The 21,346-nt window shown below is 45.5% G+C and overlaps 1 protein-coding gene across 1 annotated transcript; it reads right to left on the reverse strand.

Moving 5' to 3' along the window:
* Window positions 1-174: 174 nt before the first annotated feature.
* On the reverse strand, window positions 175-18,779 carry IDH1 (isocitrate dehydrogenase (NADP(+)) 1). The gene is made up of 9 exons (XM_081844327.1): window positions 18,611-18,779; window positions 12,553-12,680; window positions 9,162-9,453; window positions 8,629-8,734; window positions 5,996-6,173; window positions 4,794-4,945; window positions 3,065-3,205; window positions 1,673-1,835; window positions 175-1,024 (listed from the first exon to the last, which is right to left on the reverse strand). Exons 2-9 carry the CDS (start codon window positions 12,672-12,674, stop codon window positions 931-933), a joined length of 1,248 nt encoding a protein of 415 aa, XP_081700453.1. The 5' UTR covers window positions 12,675-12,680; window positions 18,611-18,779; the 3' UTR covers window positions 175-930.
* Between the last annotated feature and the right edge of the window lie 2,567 nt (window positions 18,780-21,346).

Genomic DNA, 21,346 nt, shown 5'->3' on the forward strand with positions numbered 1-21,346 from the left:
AGCTGAGTTCCAGGGAAGACATGACCCCATTTAAATGCTGCTTGGGCCGTGCACTAGATCTGCAAGTTACCCAGCTATCCTACACCTGTTCCAAGTGCAAAGATTATTTTGTAAATTGAACTACAGTTTACCAGTTGTCTCCTTACAATTCATAAACAAGATGACACATAGGGATGGATATTAGTAGTTTATTTATGCCAAATATCCCCCATAAAAAGAATAGGAGCCATGGATGGGACAATGTTTAATGAGAATAAAAGAGAATGTTCAAATGGTTGAAAATAGTCTGAGAAACTGCACCATTAACCTATCTGAAAGGAAATAAAATACACCTGGCCTAAACACAGGAGTAAATCATTCCTGCACTTCAACTTGGGTACGATACGTAAGAAAAGGACTGCATTTGTCTAAGTCTTTGCCCTATTGAACTGTGGCAAATACTTACAACTCTAACATTAGTAGAATCCTCTTACAATCCTGCCAATGTGAGGCTTTACAGTACACTTCTAACCATGTCTGTTCAGAAGCAAAGCCTACTGCACTCATTGGGGCTTACTCTCAGGCAACTGAGGTTAGGATTGCAGCCTTTGTCCAGTTTCACTAGGTTTTTAAATCTTGCAGTGCTTTACGTACTCCAGTAAGGGCCCAACAGCTAGCTAGAAAACAAAACCTATTTCATTATTTAAACCATTCACTGTAGAGCTCATCTCCACCCCCAGTAAGGTCTGTCACTGTGGGTTTTGGTTGGCAAGAAGGCTAACAGCTTAATTCACAGAGGCAGTTATCTAGCCTGCCCTGTGTGCCTTTTTACAAAAAACAAAATCTGACAATGTAGACATATTCCCCCCCCCCCAAGTGCTATACTACACAACAGTGCGATTCATTCATGTGGCAGGCGACCTTTCCGGAGCGATTCTTGAGGCCTGCTCCTTAAAGTCTTGGCTGGGAAGAGAGCTTTGCCTTTAGGTTTTCAGCAAGTTTATCCATGAAGTCAAATGTGTTCAAGTAGTCAGAGCGCGTCACACTGAGATGAAGAAAGAAAACCGTAAGTGTTATGGTAGTATGAGATTTAAAATTCATCTTAAACATTATCTAGTTTTGCGGGTTTGTGTCAGTCAGGAGCAGCATGGCACAAACTTTGGCTGTTCTATACACACGCAAGAAATGTTCTGACTGTTTTATGCCATCTGATTTTTTCTCATTCTTGGGTGGGGTGAATCTTGATCCACTCCTTTCCACCCATCAATCTAGTATCTCAAGGCTTCCTTTCCTTTGGTTAAGAAGAAAAAATGTGTGTGTGGGGGGGGGGGTCATTCCTTTCTCAAAAACCTACATTTATAGACATGAGAACGTATTTTGGATGCATGTTCCCTAACCTTGGGCCTGTGTGGCGACTTTAGCATGAAATACAGAATAAGAGCTTTCACAATTTGGCAGAAGAAGGATTAGCTGCTACGACCCTGGCAAAGAATGGCTTAAAACACTGCAGTCATATTTTACTGGAGACCTAAGTAGTTCTGCTTTCAGTTCTTGTAATTGCCTGTCTTTGGGATGGAATTCAGGTCTATGCTGCAATGAACACCAAACAAGCAGTTTAGTGTTTTTTAACTGTACAAATTCTACCATTATGTAGTAACAAAATTCCTTTTCCTAATGGGCTGAGTTTACTCACTTGGGTAACCCTTTGATACAAGCAGCCAGATCTTTTGTCATAAAGCCAGCTTCAATGGTCTCTATGCAAACATCCTCCAAGGCAGAAGAAAAGTTCTTAAGGTCTGTGTTGTTATCCAACTTTGCTCTGTGAGCAAGACCTCTAGTCCAGGCAAAGATGGATGCTGAGAAAGGTCAAAAGGAGAGAGGGGGGGGGGGGAGAGAAATATGAATTGAGCCAACGGTTCCACTTCTGAAATTATGACCATCTCTATTACCACATTACTCCCTCCTGCACCTTGAGCACCTAACAATCTAATTTTGTTTTCAACTGGCGATTGCACTCCTTGAACTGAATTATCAAAACTTCCCCTGTGAAGTGTTTTCCTCTGGAGTCTCTTAGCAAGTAGCCTCCTGACACAGCTATAATGGCCCCGCGACCCATCTGCATCTCCCCATATGGGAATCTCGTTCCTCAAATGGTGTCAAGATTTCCAATTTCTGCTTCGCAGTGTTTTCCCATTAAGAGAATGACGACAAAGACATCCAAGTAGAGGTTAAATGCTTTCCTGCTACACATTTCTTCTTGCACCTCTCACCTGGCACACGCGTTTCCTGAGACACTATGGAACCATTACTGTATTATAAATGCGGAATGACAGACTACGTGAATCCTGGAAACGGTTTGGGTTTCCGCCTTTATTCATGTTGAATTCCACACACTACACAGCAATATTTTCATCTGCGCTGTGCAAGCTACACAGCACGCACCCCACACGATTATTTTGCTATCTGACATGTCTGCAGAATCCATTCCCTCCTATCATCTGCTGTTCCACCTGCAGAATGACTCTCAATAGAGGTGTCTGCTAGGGTGAAACAAGGGGAGGTGATTCTTGCCCGTCCCTTTTTTGAACCTCACCCCCCAAATTTGTCCCAGGCTGTTGGGGGTTCTCTACGTCAGCACAAGAAGATACCTCCACTGGATCAAAAGCCATTCTGCAAGTGAAACAGCAGCACTAGATTTCATATTGTAGACAGGGTAGCATTTTACTAACTTGTCCTACCCGTGCAAGGATAACTGCACGCCCTGCCTCCACGCCCTCTCTGAAATCTGCTCTGGAGGCTTGGAGAAATTGATTCAAAACAGATTGGGGGGGCACAGGTGGGAGGAGAGGGGGGGGGGACTTCGTTTGCACTAGCAGTAATCCTTGCAGTGAAGGGACCCTGAAATGGTGCTGCAGGAGACAGAACCTGCTGTTCCTACAGGCATAATATTCCATGCCAATAGATACAGCTTAACAGAATAAGCGCAAGAACTAAACGAGACTTTTATTCTTGGGAATAAGCCGTGGCAAAACACGCTTCACGCACATTTTCTAGGTATGGCCGAGACAGCTGGTAGCAAACTTACCGATCGGGTTAGTAGAGGTTTCTTGACCTTTCTGGTACAAGCGATAATGACGGGTGACTGTGCCGTGAGCAGCTTCAGCTTCAACCGTTTTGCCATCTGGGCATATCAGGACACTAGTCATCAACCCTAAGGAGCCATAACCTGGGCACGAGAATAAACTGAGAACTTCAATTTTTTGCATATTCCTCCATGGCATACCAGGCGGGGCATATAAATCAACCTGGTATGTCTCAACAGCCTTCATACATACAGAAGATAATTTTCAATCTGGTAATTTGGAACAAAATATGCAAGAGGTTTCCAATTCTGTCAGAAATGAAGGAGAAATGTGAGGAAATAACAAGACAACAATTAAGGAAAGGGAGTTAAGTATATGCTTAGCTGGACTTGACTTGAATTTGCCTGGAATTCACAAAGTGTTTTCCACTGGTGAAATTGAAGAAGGCAATAAAATTCTGATTACAGGATCGTGGTGGCCTAAAGGCATGTGATCAAATGCTATGCAGAAGCCACTGCCCTTAGGAGTTCTGTAAATTGCTGAGCCATGTGGGACAATTGTCAGGGCCAACAGCATCGCGTCTGCCATTAGGCTACATAGTAATTTTATGACAATTCACCTTAAGGCTAATTGCAAACACCCACCACTTGTCTTTCAAGCACGGCTAGCTCCTTGACAATTAGAATTTGCTGCTAACTCTTCCTCTCAGCCCTATCATCTCCATTCCTTCAGAAAGTTTCCTGCCTCCCAAGCACGTAAGTGTGGCAAGACCAGTTTTGCTTCCCAGTACTCAAGAAAGCAGCATAAGTTTTCCTTGCTGTTACAGCCCACATACAATATCTGGGTAAGAGCAACATAGCCATAAAACGTTATGGCTGCTACCAGTGCAAAGAAACCACAAAACTTCCTTTGAGCCACTGATGAAAGGCAGAGAACATGTCTCCTTTCTGGTGGCCCCTTGCCATTCTTGGAAGCCATGTATTGCTGATACAGGAATTTTTACCGGAAATAGGTGTTCCTTATATCAACATGATGTACAATTATTTGTAACTCCCTGCTGGCCGATCCATTGTACACATTCATGTTTGATGTAGAAAGATTTGTTGGAATTGTTACATAGCTGAGTGGGTACCATCATCTGTACAAGGGAACAACCTTGTTTTGTATACCGCAGGGAATTTAGTTGCTTTCCCCTTCTGTGACAAATCCTGCACCATGGGAAAGCTTGCACATTTTGCCACCAGGAAGAAGAAGAGGAGGAGTAGTTTGGATTTGATAGCCCGCCTTTCACTCCCCTTCAGGAGTCTCAAAGCGGCTAACATTCTCCTTTCTCTTCCTCCCCCACAACAAACACTCTGTGAGGTGAGTAGAGCTGAGAGACTTCACAGAAGTGTGACTGGCCCAAGGTCACCCAGCAGCTGCATGTGGAGCAGTGGAGACTCGAACCCAGTTCCCCAGATTACGAGACTACCACTCTTAACCACTACACCACACTGCCTGCAGTCTTTGTAGGTTTTTCAGAAGCATCTAACTGTCCACTGTTGGAGACAAAATGCTGAGCCAGGACGCCCCTTGGCCTGCTGTAACAGGGCTATTCTTATGTTCCAAAAATCATTAAGTCACTCCTCACACAGCCAACCCACGTTTTGCCAAAGATAAAGAATTTACCGTAATCTCAAGCTATCAAAATGGCGTCCTGTAGAAGTGCTACAAGAGAGGGGTGGATCATACCTTGGGCAATCGAGTCAGACTGCACATCCCCATCATAGTTCTTGCAGGCCCAGATAAATCCTCCCTCAGATTTTAGCGCTTGGGCCACCATGTCATCAATCAGCCGATGCTCATACCATATCTTTTTGGCCTCAAACTGTGACTTGTACTCCCTGGAAGGAAAAGGAAAGTAGAATCACAGGTGAAAATTGCAGGTCCGGTATATACAACCCATGAGAAGAAGGGAAAGCAGCTTACACCTTGCATAAAGGATGTGGGAATGTGGTGGAGAAGGGGAGGAAACCTGCCTGAGTTTCCATGCTAATGTACCTTACGATATTTCTGGCTTGCGTTACATGAGGGCAGATTTTAGTCAGAATATGAGAATATGAGAAGCTGCATGAAGGTAAGGGCAGTCCAATAATGGATCCAAGTACTTAAAAGATGGTGTGGGGAACCTTTGCTCCTCCAGATGAACTACAAGCTTCCATGATCCTTGGCCACTGGCCGTGCTTTCTGGGGCTGGTGGGAGTTGGTGGGCTGACCTTTGCTGGTGGTCTTTGCTTAAAGCTGGGGATGCTACCTGAACTTCCTGCAGGGGACTGAACTAAATGGTCAGCAAGGACCCCTGCAACTAGGATTCTGTAGCTCCTCAACCCCTCATCCTCTTCTACAGAGTAATCAGCAGCAAAGTTGTGGACTACCATTTCCTTCCAGTGTGGTCAGTGCAGTGGCAAAGAGCCAAGGACCACAGTACAGAGAGAGAGAGAGCTCTGCCCAGGCAGATCCTGTCCAGAAGTGGCAGATCTAGAGTCCTCTGCCTGTGTTTCAGCCTGGAAAAATGAGGTTGTCCTTGGGATCCTGGGCTAGGATGGAAGGCAGCCAATGAACCTTAGGGGACTGAATTTTATGTCTGGGCCTCCAGCGTCTCTCTTGTCGGATTTTTATTTTCATATGAAATATGAAAATCAGTTCTTCATTCACTCAGGTTCATAGCTTTCCTCCACCTCATGTTTCTGTAGGAGTTAACAGAAAGAGGTTTTGCAAAATGAATGACTAACTGGTTCAGCTTCCAGTGGCATTAAGAAATAAGATAAAAAATGTGAAATTTTGAGGTAGACCTTTTTGACCAAAGACTCAGAGATCAGCTACCGTGACTAATAAGACAGTTCTTTAAACAAAGATACACCTGCAAGATAAATATATAAAAAAATATTGATTACTTCTCATAGATCTCCTGAAAGATGTCCTTAAAACGCCCATCATATCGCTTCAAAATGGTGTTTTTGGTGCTCAGGTACAGAGGCCAAGCTTTAGACAGCGCCATCTGGAAAGAACTGTGGGCAAAGTCCGCAATGGACTGGTCAAGGTTGAACATTCCCAGAGCCACACCTCCACAGTCTATACCACAGAAGAGAGAAAGAGGAAAGTAAAAAAAAGGAGTCAGGTAAAACAAAAACATCTGCTTTTGAGCAGCACGGTATTTTTATAGTGTGTACCACTCCTCTCTCTGACAGCAGCCCCCTCAATATTTTTATATACTTTCATTTTAAGAAAACAGCAAATCACTCTGACATCTTTTAAAATGGAGAGTATAAAAATATTTTTTATAAATATTATGAATTTTCAACTTGCTTAAGTGTGTTTTTTATCTTTACTCCTTTTTCTCATTAAAATTACAAAAATTAAAACAGGACTCTAAATCAGTCTTTTCAGAAACTGGGATGCCTTCTGGTGATAATTCCGTACCTGAACATTTTAACGCAAGACGACTAAAGTAATGACTGATAATTGAACATTACTCTGTGACACGACAATTGACCTCCTTGGAATGATTCTGTGGGGCTTAGAACACGCGTTGATGCAACAGTAATTAATGGTTAAGGAGGGTTTTGAGCAAGGCTGCCTTCGTTCAAATCTCAGCTCTGGATGGTCTTAGACAAGTCGCTATTCTATTACACCCCAATCTGACATACCGAAATAATACTGACATACCTTACAGGGTTATTGTAAGGATTGTTTTGCAATTTCCCAGGCTCTCTCTCTCTCTTTTTTTTTAATGCCTGGAGTACCACTGAGGAGCTGCAAAGTATGAAGTTACGCTGGGCGGGGATGAAGGACAAAAACCTCAGTGTGTCTGAACGGATTCCACCCAGTCTCCGCTTGTCACAGTCTGCGAGCTGGCACACGGCCTACAACTGTTCATTCATGGCCATGGCTCAATGGAGAGAAAGCGTACAGGGAACATTCTCAGAATGTTTAAGGACTGTACTGCAGCCACCAATTATTTTTGTACGGCCTGATGCGTGGCATATATGTGCAGTTCAATGCAGCATTCATTACATCATTACACCTCTACATCAATGAACACAACCATATACTAAACATACAGGTCTAGTACACAGCTTAAAGCAATGGAGCCTCTCATTTATACAGAAGGCTGGGGAATCAACTGCTTCTCCATGCAAACACAGCCTCCTAGCAACTTTCCCAAGTTCCACTAAAGGGGTTAAGAAGGCAGAAGCAGCATTCCTTTCCCCCTTTAAGAGTAGTAAAGAACCTGATCGTAACTTTGTGGGACACGCGAGCACAAACCTCTCCAGTGCCTTCAGACAGGAATCACCAAAACGCCCATTTAATGCTTATGGATAGTATGTATTTGCAAAGCACTTTGAGTATTCAGAGTGCTCTGCAGATATTGTCCAAGTGATTTATGGAACCATCATGAGAGGGCGGTAAGTGACTTGGGCCAAGTCTACATTCTGCAGGCTCTCTCCTTTCCTGTGCAGATTCCCTTCCTTTCGGCCTCTTCCTTCTTAGACTCTTAGGAGTTTCTTGGTTCCAACATGTGCATGGAACCAAGATGGAAATGGGTGTGTTGCATCCCTTCTGCAACATTATTCCAATTCAATCTCTCAAGACTCCTGGGGAATCCAGGTGCAGCAGTTCCCATCCTTCAGCAAACATACATTTCAAGAACTCTGCGCCTGCAATTGCTAGAATCAATCCTTCCCCTCAGTGGCGTAGCGTGGGTTGTCAGCACCCGGGGCAAGGCAAGTAATTTGCGCCCCCTAACCCTACCCCTAACCCTAACCCCCAGATGTTGCGCCCGGCCCCCCCTGCACCCCCCACGCTACGTCACTGCTTCCCCTTGTAGTCCTTTCATCCTATCTATACACATCAAAGCTGGAATTACCCCAAATTACATTACTGCCTTGCGCAGAATGAAGCAAGACATTGAAACACACGTAAATCACAAGTTGGTTTTGCAACCACCGACGCCAGTTTCACAACTGTTTGAGCAACACCAAAGCAACTTTGGGTTCCTGGGCTGTGCCCTTGCCTCTGGCAGAAAAGAACAGGCCTGTATGTAACAGGAACAATGGTGACAGGTGACAGAACAGCATGTACAGAACAGAAATGCTGTTGTTGTTTTTCATACTTCATGTGCTCCATGATCTAATATTATGGAAAGACCACAATGAGTAGGGGAATTGTTGGGAGACCCTGGCTCACTACTAAGATCGCCAGCCTATAGTTATATAGGGTGTGATTCAACTAAATGTTACTCAGAGTGGACCCACTGTAGTTAATGAACATGACTAAGTTATGTGGGTCTAGCAAGGAGGACTTAGTTGAATATCACCATAGTTACTAGTTCCTCTGCGTTCTGTTCCCACATTGGCAACTTGGGATGGAGGGCAACTGGGGCTAGTTTTGGTCCATGGTTCCCCAGTTGTGGATCCCTGGTTGAAGGTCTGGCTCAATCCATTATTCAGCCTACAAGCCTAACTCTACTTAACATGCCTCCCCAATTCTCCACATTCAAATATCCTTTATATACTCCAACACTTACTTTCAAAGTTATGGACCAAATAAGTTATGGGTTTGCCTCCATTCTTCGGTGTGTAGGTCATCTCTACCTTTCCAGGGCCAGGAACGACAAAGTCTGTGGCTCTGTACTGCAGAAGAACAAACAAAATGGCCGCTTAGGTAAGGGATGAGCAACATGCAACTGGCCAGTACCCCCTCCCTACCAGAATTATATACCATGTAAGTGTCATGTCTGATTTCTATTATTCTCCCTTTGCAGGGAAGAAAGAAGGGGGAAATAGTACTTCCTTTAAATGATTTCCAGACCAAGGCAAACAGCCACAGCTGTAGCTTGCAGAGATTTCAACACAGCTCAATCTATTTTAATCATTAACAAGAATTGCAGTTCAGTTAAAAAATCTGTAAGAGACAAGCTTTGTGACGATTCATCGATGGCCCTGCAGCTGCATTTTGCTCTCTTCTGCATGCATTCCCTAACCATACAAAATCTCTGATGTTTGAGAGGGTGCGCTCAACATAAAGCCATAAATGCCAAATGCTGCGTGAAGGACTCACTTGGTCTCCAAAAGCGTGACGGCCAATGATGATGGGCTTTATCCAGCCAGATACTAGTCGGGGGATGTTTTTACAGATAATGGCTTCCCTGAAGACTGTGCCCCCAAGAATGTTTCGGATCGTTCCATTTGGAGATTTCCACATCTGCTTCAGCTTGAATTCCTCTACCCTGTTCTCATCCGGAGTGATAGTAGCGCACTTGATTCCGACATTGTATTTCTTGATAGCTTCTGCAGCTTCCACGGTGACCTTGTCATCGGTTGCATCGCGGTTCTCTATGCCCAGATCATAGCTGCAAGCAAGTCCCCAAAACACAGTCATTTGTTAAGTGCCTTACAGACCCACCCAAGGCCTTACTAAACATGTGCATCATAGTTCAGGGTGGAAAACATGCTCAAAAAGAAGAGAAGAGATAGGAAATGGCACAAACAGAGTAAAATGACCATCTTCTGCAGGTGTGAGGAACCGTTGGCCCTCCAGATGTTGCTGAGCCACAACTCCCATCGTCCCTGCAATTGCTTGCTGAGGCTGATGGGAGCTGGAGTCCCCATGAAAGAAGGAGCTACTTCATATACAAGTGGATAATTTCATGAAGTTAACACTTGGAGGAATGAGCAAAAGCCGCTTGGACAGCAATGTTGATGCTCTCCTTCCAATAAAAACAAATGAATGAAAATGTGTCTGGACTCAGATGTGTGGGATTGTACAGCCATGCTATCAGATACCCATTCTGCTTTGGCATTGTCAGCACGAGCAAAGCAGTACATCTGGTTAGGCAGGTATCCGGAACAAAAAGCAAAGTGCAAGAGAAGTAGGGGAAAGGTTAACGACTCAACGGTTTAATCTACAACCGGTGGATGCACTGAAAAGATTTTGCTGTACTTTTCTCCACGGTACTCTTGCTAATGGTACTCTGACAGTGTGTGGTGTTAGGGGAGGGGTAGTACCTCTGGTGGGGGACACATGGTGCTCCTTCTGGGGTAGTTTGTCCACCTTTGGCCCCCAACCTGCACTCAGTTCTGCACTGTGGCTCCTAGAAGCTGTCACCATGTGACAGCAGCCACACCCCGGGAACGGCTTTGACTTAGGGGAGCTGATGGGTCTCAAGCCTTTAGTGAGTTAGGGACTTGTCCTGCATGCAAAGACTGGCTCCAGAGGATTGCGCAGACGAGAGCAAGAGTGGGTCCAATGGTCAGGAAGGCAGTTTCCGCACATGCTGTAGAGCAGGCACCCCCAACCTACAGACCTCCAGATGTTTTGGCCTACAACTCCCATGATCCCTAGCTAACAGGACCAGTGGTCAGGGATGATGGGAATTGTAGTACAAAACATCTGGAGGGCCGAAGGCTGGGTATGCCTGCTGCAGAGGGAAGTGAGGAGCAGATGGGGCTCATCAGCCTGGGAATGTAGCCCATCGAGGAGAAGGAAAACTCTTGATCCTAAACCTCTGCTGCCTTAGGAGATCTTTGGGAGAAGAAAAGGTAAACCCTACACAAAACAGGAACGGAGTCCCTAAGATGATTGGAGGGCACTTTGTGTGCCTCCTTCCGGCAACTCCTGCAGCCAAGCTGGTGCTAAACGTATTGCTCTGCTTTCCTTGGACCACATCGGAGAGGCTGAGGGGGGGTCTTGTCATCTGGGAAGCCCAGGACCTCCACGCACACTGCCCAAGACTGTGCCAAAGGGATGTCACTTGGTGCTGGTAAGGCAGCGGTTTGATTCCAACAACAATGTGTGCAATAGCAGGTTGACTTATTTTCTCAACACTGTAAATGCCCACCGCAGGCTCACGTGGTTTGAAGGCTGAAGAAAGTGGGGATAAGTCATTGTGGCTACAGTTTTGTCGCTAGCAGGTGATGCCCAGGTGGTGACAGCGGGGGTGGGGTTCTTCTGAAGAGCCATAACATTGGTAGCCAGCAGAGCTCTTCAGAAGCAGGAAAATGGGTGAAAGTGCTGCTGTGGGGTTGGGATGGATTAGTTCACTGAGCAGACCAAACAGAAACCTGAAGCTGCCTATTGTGATGCTACTCTCCCCAGACTCCACTGCAGAATCCCTATGCCCTTAATAAGCTCCAGGAGAGAGACAGAACACCAAAACATGGGTCTTTCCTTAGCACAGAGACGTTCGTGGAAAAGAACTGCAAACCTCTCACACTGCTGCCACTTGTGGCAGGCTTTTGTGCCAACTGGCACAGGAGCAATGCAAGAAAAGAAAAGTACCGTATTGTTTGCTCTATAAGGCACACCCGACCATAAGACGCACCTAGTTTTTAGAGGAGGAAAACAAGAAAAACAATATTCTGAATCAAATGTTGTTGAAGAAAGCAATGCAAAGCCTCTTCAGCACAGTGGGAGGAACGCCCCCGCTGCCCTGAAGAGGCTTCACGCGGCTATCCCAGAAGCCAGAACAGCAAGAAGGATCACTGCACAGCAATCCCTCTTGCTGTTCTGGCTTCAGCGATAGCTGCGCAGCCTGCATTCGCTCCATAAGATGCATACACATTTCCCCTTACTTTTTAGGAGGGGAAAAGTGCATCTTATAGAGGGGGAAATTCAATAAGTGGCAACTCAGTTTGCCTAGTTAATTCACAGAGACATGGGCCCAGCATGAAAACTATTAAACTGGTAGGTGCATGAAAAAATCCTGGGCTGTGTGACCAGAGGACAGAGCAAGGAACACTTGTCAGGTTCCTATTTTCTGAGCAGTTCAAGCTTCCCTGGACCCCGAGGTTTTTGTTTTAAAGAGAAGTTTGGCCAACAGAAGCATGTAACCTCTAGTTCTAAGCGAGTTTGCACTTACAAGAACTTACAAGCCAAAATCCCCCACTCTTTTAATACAGTGGCACCTCGGTTTAAGAACAGCCCTGTTTACGAACTATTCGGTTTACAAACTCCACAAAACTGGAAGTAGTGTCCTGGTTTGCAAACTTTACCTCGGTCTAAGAACGGAATCTGAACGGTGGAAGGGCACCGGCGGCGGGAGGCCTCATTAGGGAAAGCGCACCTCAGTTTAAGAACGGTTTCAGTTTAGGAATGGACTTCTGGAACGGATTAAGTTCGTAAACCGAGGTACCACTGTAATAATAATTTTATTATTTATATCCCGCCTATCTGGCAAAGGGTACCCATTTGAGAACCAGCATTAAGTGTGAACACACAGTCACGAAGTACTTAACAGAATTTGCCTCTATTAGACAATTATTTAGAATCAAGGCACACCATTTCAAAGTGGATATTAATCTTGGGGTCAGCAAAAGTAACATAGTCCCCAAGAGAGAAAGAAAATATCAAGCAAGACTCTCCCAAATACAAGAGATAAACAGTCGACAAACACACACGTATAAACTGGAAATTTCCCCACAATACAGAGAACCTGTGGAAATCCAGTTACCTGTGGAGATCTAGATCCACGTAGGGAAAGATCAGCTTTTCCTTAATCAGATCCCAGATCACACGGGTCATTTCGTCTCCTTGCATCTCCACAACAGATCCGCCATGGATTTTTTTAGACATTGTGAGCTAATGGGGAGGGGAAAAACAAAAACACTAAATACAGATTATGGTGACATCCGTTGATCAAATTGGGCTGCTAGTTGGCAACAGAGACATTACGAAGGGGATGTTCACGTCTGGAATGATCCCAGTGCAATTCAGATTTTGGGGGCAAGAAAGGTAAGTTATGCACACCCACGACATTCATGCTCCATTCTGATTTTTTAAAAAATAAAATTGTAGTTTCTTGGAGCATAGAATGGAGTTTATTTTTCCATTGGCTCTACATAAGCTGCAATAGCTGGACTATCTCTGAGCATGGCTAAGCAGAAGGACCACGTATCTGCCACAAGCCCAGATTCTCCTGTGTGCATAAACCACTCCGGAGAATATCAAATTGGACATTTCCGCTGTCTGCAACCAAAATAGCACCCATCTTTCCCCCCCTCTTGCACCAAGGGGGAATGGACAGTAGCAAGCCAGGAGAAAGCAGAGAGGAGTATTCAAGGCCAGACCAGTTCAGCCACAACAGGCGGAGGGAAATCTAGATGTTTCTAGACCAGTATAGTTGTTTCACATTGGCTGCGTTGCTTTGGAATGCCAAGGTTACATGGCTCCTGTCCTTCAGACATTCCTAGAATTGCATGGGATGAAGGCACAGGAAATGTCCTCTCTGGTAAAGGTACACACTAGACTAGAGCACAAAGTCTGCATATTCTATGGGGTTTCCAGTTCCGTGTCTCCTGGAATTGAGGACGGGCCACGGCAGGTTTTGGCAAGCTTCCTTCAAAGCCATGCCATCTAAGTCACAGTGGCTTGAAACGTTTCGGTTTAAATAATCATATAGTGCCTAGGATTTGAAAGGTGCCTTATATGAGCGCTCACAGATCTTGGCCGCTTTGATGCTTGTACACGCAGCCTAAAGCTCCAAGATATGCCTTTTAGATCGCAGAAGTTGCCATGTGTGACACGGGAGCACAAACAGGATCTCTTCATGCAAGCGAATGACCCCTGCGAGTTAAGAGGCCTGCTGAAACGAACTGGCCGAATGTGATCTCTTTGCAAAATTGTATGTTGCTTGGGAGACTGCAATGGCAAAGCACAGATTTTTCTTCTTCTTCCCCTGCACACCTTTGATTGGTAAGAGGAAGTTACTTTTCTGAAAGCGAGAGAGCCAGGCATTCAAGTACGGTAAATAGGAGGAAAAATTGCAGCTCCCACTTGACCCTTGATCCCTGTCAACAAAAGCACTGTTCTAAAACAATCCATGGCTTACTTATAATCCCCACGGGTATTTGCCGGTTATGAAAGAGCCATTTTTGCTTTAAAATATTTTCTATTTATCCTATGCTTTTGTTTAATGCAAAAAATTACCTTTACCTACAAAACTGCCTTGCTCTACATGTGCCCACTCAAACGCTTTGATCGGCGGAATTGGCGCCATTACAGGTGTCACATGATACCCATTCCGGATTTGTAAGACCTCAGTTGTTTAGTGTGGCAGCACCTGAACTTTGGAACGCCCTGCCTCTTGAGATCAAGCAGGCACCTTCACTGTACCCTTTCTGGAGCCTGCTAAAAATATTCCTGTTTAGGCAAGCTTACCCAGATGCTTGGGACACGGGTGGCGCTGTGGGTTAAACCACAGAGCCTAGGACTTGCCGATCAGAAGGTTGGCGGTTTGAATCCCCATGACGGGGTGAGCTCCCTTTGCTCAGTCCCTGCTCCTGCCAACCTAGCAGTTCGAAAGCACCTCAAAGTGCAAGTAGATAAATAGGTACCGCTCTGGTGGGAAGGTAAACGGCGTTTCCATGCACTGCTCTGGTTCGCCAGAAGCGGCTTAGTCATGCTGGCCACATGACCCGGAAGCTGTACGCCGGCTCCCTCGGCCAGTAAAGCGAGATGAGCGCCGCAACCCCAGAGTTGGCCACGACTGGACCTAATGCTCAGGGGTCCCTTTACCTTTACCCAGATGCTTAGAAAGCTGAGGTAATTTTAATCTGTTTAGCATTTTAACTTTAGTATGTTTTATAGTAGGTTTGTAAAAAAAATTTGTGATTTTACTGTTTTATGTTTTGTAAACCCCTTGAGGATTTTGTTTTACAATCAAGCAGTGTACAAATTTTATGAAATAAAATATAAATAATATAAAAACAGAGCTTTAGGCTGTACTCTGCACATTTTTATAAGTAATCATTCACTCAATGTGCATGCAAGTGTTCTTTATTGTTATTATTATTAATTGAATTTATATACCACCCTATAACCAGAGGTTTCAGGGCGGTTCACAGAATAAAATCAAAATATAAAACTACAAAATAAAAATAAAAACCACAACCCAATAACACCCCCCCCCAACAACCACATTTTAAAAGGGCCTGGTTAAAAAGGAACATTTTTTTTCTGGTGCCTAACGGTGTATAATGAAGGCGCCAGGAAAACTTCCCTGGAGAAGTTTCCTGCTTATACGACCAAGATTATTCATTCACAATTACATTTCACAATGTTTCATGGAATTACTTTCATCATCACAGGTGACTGGCTGTGTGCACACACAGAGTTATGCAACAATTCATTATACAGCACAGCTAAACCGCTGATCACAGTGACTGATTACTGCCGAGTAAACCGCTGCCATTATAGTAGGAAACCCAATGGGGCTGGGAGGGCAACAAATTTGACTCTTACCTTTGTACGGTAGGCTAAATCCTTCACAATCGCACGTCCCTCTCTACACTCCACGCGAGTAAGCAAGAAGCATTAACAGAATTCGAGGATATATTCTAGCCAGGCAAAAGCACCCCCAAGGTGGGTGCAAAGCAGGTGTGGCCTGGGAAGAGTCCAAGGGCCAGATACATAGGCTTAGAGGGCCACCTTTGCCCCCCAGGACCAGAGTTCCCCCACCCCAGGTTTAGCATTATGTGTGAGCCAGACCCTTATGGCAAACTTCACCTCTGATAGAAGCGATAGTTAGTGTGGGGCATTGGGAAAAGATCTTAATGTGTGGGGCAGGCTGATACAGGTGGAGACTGCTGCAAGCATGTGACCTCTGCACAAAAAGTGTACTATTATTATTATTATTATTATTACTACCATCATCATCAACACTGTCCATCATCATCATCATCTATTTATTTACTGCGCTTTTTCAGAAGATCCCACATTACAGAACATCAATGATAAAAACATAATTAAAAAAACATACTGACAAGACAGCCAATAATACTACAATTCTGCCTAGCCAGGAATCCCAGCAACATACCTCCTCAGGCACCATAATTCCAAGCATTTTGCTAGTTTAGGAATAGCATACCTTTCTCCCAGATTGTTCACACACCCTGGAATGTGTGCGTGCGCAGCAATGGAAAAAGGAGGGCTTTAAGGGAAGTATTGACACCAGTACTCATCATTTAAAGGGAGGTCTTTCGGATTGCAGATTAAACATCTGTATGAACATGACCTCAGTAGGTGAGTCTTACTATAAAATAATACTGGGCCCAACTAATACCTGGGTGCAAGGAACACATTTGGAAAGAAGTCTCGAGTTCAGAAATAAACATATTCTATCCAGCACTGAAGGGACGCGGGTGGCGCTGTGGGTTAAACCACAGAGCCTAGGACTTGCCGAACAGAAGGTCGGCGGTTCGAATCCCCGTGACGGGGTGAGCTCCCGTTGCTCGGTCCCTGCTCCTGCCAACCTAACAGTTTGAAAGCACTCCAGTGCAAGTAGATAAACAGGTACTGCTCTGGCGGGAAGGTAAACGGTGTTTCCGTGAGCTGCTCTGGTTCACCAGAAGCAGCTTAGTCATGCTGGCCACATGACCCGGAAGCTGTACGCCGGCTCCCTCAGCCAATAAAGCGGGATGAGCACCACAACCCCAGAGTCGGTCACGACTGGACCTAATGGTCAGGGGTCCCTTTACCTTTACCTATCCAGCACAAGAAGGGGACGACAGAGGGCGAGGTGGCTGGACAGTGTTCTCAAAGCTATCAACATGAGTTTGACCAAACTGCGGGAGGCAGTGGAAGACAGGAGTGCCTGGCGTGCTCTGGTCCAGGGGGTCACAAAGAGTCGGACACAACTAAACAACAAATCCAGCATAGTGCAAAGATTAGGGGTAAGGAACCTGGGGGTCTCCAGATATTGTTGAACCTCAACACCCATCAGCCACAGTCAGGAAGAGCAATAGCCAGGGATGATGGGAGCTGTAGTCCAACAACATCTGGAATGAAACAGGTTTATGTCTTGGGATTGATATTCGGAGGCCCAGCTGGAAATCAGAGGTGGATTTAGGGGAGCATGACCAGCTCAGCTGCACAGAGCCTTGAGGGTACCACAACTATGATGTAGACTGGAAAGCGAGAGGCAGGTGCTGAATTTTGGCATTGCACAGGCAGCCACTGAAATTTGAGACCCCAAATCCCTGCTCTGTCATGAAGCTCACTGGAGTGATTGTCACTGAGTTAACTGGAGGAAAGGCAGGATATAAATATAAATAATGCTTGCAGTCTTACACTGTTTGCCATGTGGCGTTTTCAATTTCTACTTACTTTTTGTTTTTGTTTTACTCACTATAGCAGACAGATTACATACGATTATGAAAACTGGAATGAAACATTTAAATTGTAAAAGAATGCATTTGCAGTGCATTGCGCAGCACTGCAAAAATCATACAGCAGAAATGCTATTATTATTTGTACCCCACCCATGTGACTGGGTTGCCCACCCCCTCGGGTAGCTTCCAACAAATATAAAAAAAAGTAATAAGCAAATCTAATCCCCATTTCAAAACGGTACGCACCCTACTTTCTGTGCTACACTTCCTTTAAGTGGAAGAGCAGTTTGAAAGTGGAGATTGTGCAAAACTGGCTTAAGATACAGATAAGGTATCGCAGATAAATATAACCGATTATGTAAAAAGAAGAAGAAACAAACATTGCATTGCTAAGCATTTTCAATTGGAAGAGGCGCCTGGGTGCCTTGGCAAGATCTTAAACACATTATAGTCAAGCAGACTGTTTGGAACATCAACTCTGTCAAGGGCACAGTTCAGATAGAAGGCTGCTGAAATGCTAACATAGAACTAGGATCCTCCGTGTTCAGATTGTGTAATTTAGCTGTCTAATAGATTAGTACTGTACCAGGATTTCATTGACTTATGGGCCATGATAAAGAGACTTAGTGGTTTCTAATGGTAGGTGACGTTGCTGTGTTGTATTTTTAATTCATATTAAATTGTATTATATTATTCATGTACATTGATTAATTTCTGGGAGTTAAGAATAGGACTAGGATAAATTGTGTTTGCTGTACCCGTATTTTATACAGTTTGTATATGTTGTTTGTCAATGTGTGGTGTGCTATGCCTAATAAAGGATTTTGAATTGAAATTTCATTGACTTGATGGGAACACAGGCACGCAATCTAAAGTTGTGCCATTGGGGTCAATTAATCTGGAATAATGAACCACCCAGTGGTTCTTCTGCTGCCATACTAACACCATGCAGGGCACCACCCTATGCAGAAAACCTGGACTGAACTCAAAAGAGGTGGGGGAGCCGATCCTTTAGCCATACATCTGCAGGGACAAGACACTGTGCACGTTACTGCAGCGTGCTATAAAGGAACCGATCTACATAAAACGATCCCCAACCGATCAGATGCAAGCCCAGCTTCGTAACAAGGGGGTGTCAACGGCCTTCCCTCTCATTTTGATGTCTCCGATTTACAGAGGTGGGTTTGGCAGTGAAGCGCGGACAAAGAGATAAAAAATAAAGATGCGGGGAAGCGGTCATAACAACAAGGAAGACGCGCGTGTGGCATTTCTGTCTGTCTAGTTTTAGTTGCAGGGTGGTTTGCAAGAGAAAATGAAGACCCACCCCGTAGTGCATGCCAATGAAGAGAGAGAGAGAGAGAAGACCCGCAGACAAAAGAAGTTGGGATCCAGCAAACTCACCTCTCTCTCGGCTCAGATGCAAGTCACTGAAGGTCTTGGAGGCGAAGTCAGTGCAGATTTCCCCGCTGAGCTCTGCGCCGGCGTCCCCTCCGCAACCACTGCTCGCTGCTGCCGTTTCCCAGGGCGCTTGCAAGCTGATGCCCGTGGCTGATTTTAAAAGAAGGGCTGCTGGGGCCACGCCTCCTCCCTCGGCGGCCCTCCGTCGCCTTAGTCCCGCCTGTGCCGCCGCATTCCCCTATTGAGAGGAGAAGGGAGGATCCCGCCTCGCCAATGCGCGCTTCCCACGCAGCTCGCAAGGAAGCGCGCCCAGAGAAAGGGAAGGGCGGCCTCGGGGGCGATCTGCCAGTGGGGAGGGCAAGGAAGCAAAAATGCAGAGCAGGGGAAAGGAGGACGTTGACGATCCCCAGGAAAGAGAACCTCTAGCTGCTGGGGATCTGGAAAGAGGAGGGCTTGGATATTTTGCAAAATAAAACGCATCTCTGAGCGCCCAGGCGCGCAGCGCAACCGCCAATCTGATCCTGGGCACCAGGCTGCGCGGTGGCACTGCGCAGTGTTTCCCCAAGTTGGGAACAATCTGAATGTGAGGATCCTCAGATCTAAGGGGCAGTGCCTAGATGTGGGCAGAGAATGGCACCTGGCTGGTAGGAAGGGGGCAAAGGCTTTCAAGGCAATGAAAAACAAGAACGCCCAAGCCCTGGCCTGTCACAGCCAGAGATGTTGCTGTTTTCTCCGAAAATCCAAGAAAGCCGAGATATTTCAGGCCACACCTTGAGACAAGCATGGTTACAGTTCCTTCCTTGCATGGAAGAATTCATGGCAACTCTAGTATATGAAAATCAAGATGCTTCTCTGATGGTCACACTAAACTGGTGGTTGGAGTGTAAAGGATGTATGCAAAACTAGCTTTTTATATATTTGAGAAGATTATCATGTACCACTGTTTTTTACCTGTCAAAAACTGAAGGAGGTACTTCTATTTCATCACAGCTTGGGCAATGATTTTATGGGGTAGAGAGCTGAAGGCGAAATAAATGTCTTATCCAAGGCCGTCCACTGACGTTATTTGATGTCTCAGCTGCAAGCCGAACGTGCTGTCACTGGGCAAACAGTCAGTGTCCCACTGTGGGGAGTTGGGTAGGTCAAAAAATTACACAAGTAATTCTGAGAGTTGCTTCTGAGCTTGTGGCATTCAAAATCAGACCACAATGGCATGTTGCTCAATATGTACATTGACGCACACACGGCTCTTTTCTGCTTTTCTGTCTCAAATTAACAATATTCATAATTTACATACATTGAGAATGAGGAACCACCCCATTAATAGAGGAAAAGAAACTTTGCACATGTTCAGGGGCACACAATTCAAGTGGTCAGAATACTTGTGAGTATAATGTGGCAACTCTACTTAGGATGTCTCGTATATATTTATGTAGAGAGAGTTGTTTTTTTTTTTAAGTGACTGAAATTTGCATCAGCTTGGTTAACTCCCAGTTCTGATCCAGATCTCACTGAAATCTGAGGCATGCCGTTTCCGACTTCAGATGGATGAAATCGTTCCCCACACCCACAGTATAATCCTTCCTGGTTTGGTCAAAGCAAAAAGTCCTAACCTGGCATATGATTATCCTCTCCTCCCCACCCCAACCCCCAGCACTGGGCATTTTTGTGTGTACGGGTGAGCTTTCTATCATCCTCCAAATGTTGCTGAAATTTGTCTATCTCTGGATACAATGAAGGAGTGCCCCTTTAGGGGTGAAGTCAAACTGCTGGAAGGTTGTAGCACCTGCTGGGGCTGTAGAGACCGATACAGGAGAGACATGTTTTGTTGCAGCCGGGGCAGATGAAGGCATCTGGTTGTGCTGCTGCAGATGCAACAGGGCGTTTCTTCCCTCTGTGGTCATTCCTCCTCCGGTCACTGCTATGGATGCACCACCTGACACTCTGTCTCCAGGCACTGCGGTCATCGGCAAGGCGTTCCCAGCCTTCACATGTTTGCAGAAATCCTCATAACGCAGTTGGGTCTGCCAACGGGCCTGGTGCTCCCCCATACTTCACGTCCTTGGGGATCCTGCCATCTTCTGACCCGTGGCCATGACCAAGTGGGTGTAGACATAATAATAATAATAATAATAATAATAATAATAATAATTTATACCCCACCCATCTGGCTGGGTTTCCCCAGCCACTCTAGGCGGCTTCCAACAAAACACTAAAATGCAGTAACCAATTAAACATTAAAAGCTTCCCTAAACAGGGTTGCCTTCAGATGTCTTCTAAAAGTTTGGTAGTTATTTTTCTCTTTGACATCTGGTGGGAGGGCGTTCCACAGGGCGGGCGCCACTACCGAGAAGGCCCTCTGCCTGGTTCCCTGTAACTTGGCTTTTCGCAGCGAGGGAACCGCCAGAAGGCCCTCGGCGCTGGACCTCAGTGTCCAGACAGAATGATGGGGGTGGAGATGCTCCTTCAGATATACTGGACCAAGGACGTTTAGGGATTTAAAGGTCAGCACCAACACTTTGAATTGTGCTCAGAAACGTACTGGGAGCCAGTGTAGGTCTTTCAAGACCGGTGTTATATGGTCTCTGTGGTCGCTCCCAGTCACCAGTCTAGCTGCCGCATTCTGGATTAGTTGTAGTTTCCGAGTCACCTTCAAAGGTAGCCCCACGTAGAGCGCATTGCAGTAGTCTAAGCGGGAGATAACCAGAGCATGCACCACTCTGGCGAGACAGTCCGCAG

The sequence above is a fragment of the Podarcis erhardii genome (genome assembly GCF_964252035.2).
Source record: "Podarcis erhardii genome assembly, chromosome: 1".
Lineage (NCBI taxonomy): Eukaryota > Metazoa > Chordata > Lepidosauria > Squamata > Lacertidae > Podarcis > Podarcis erhardii.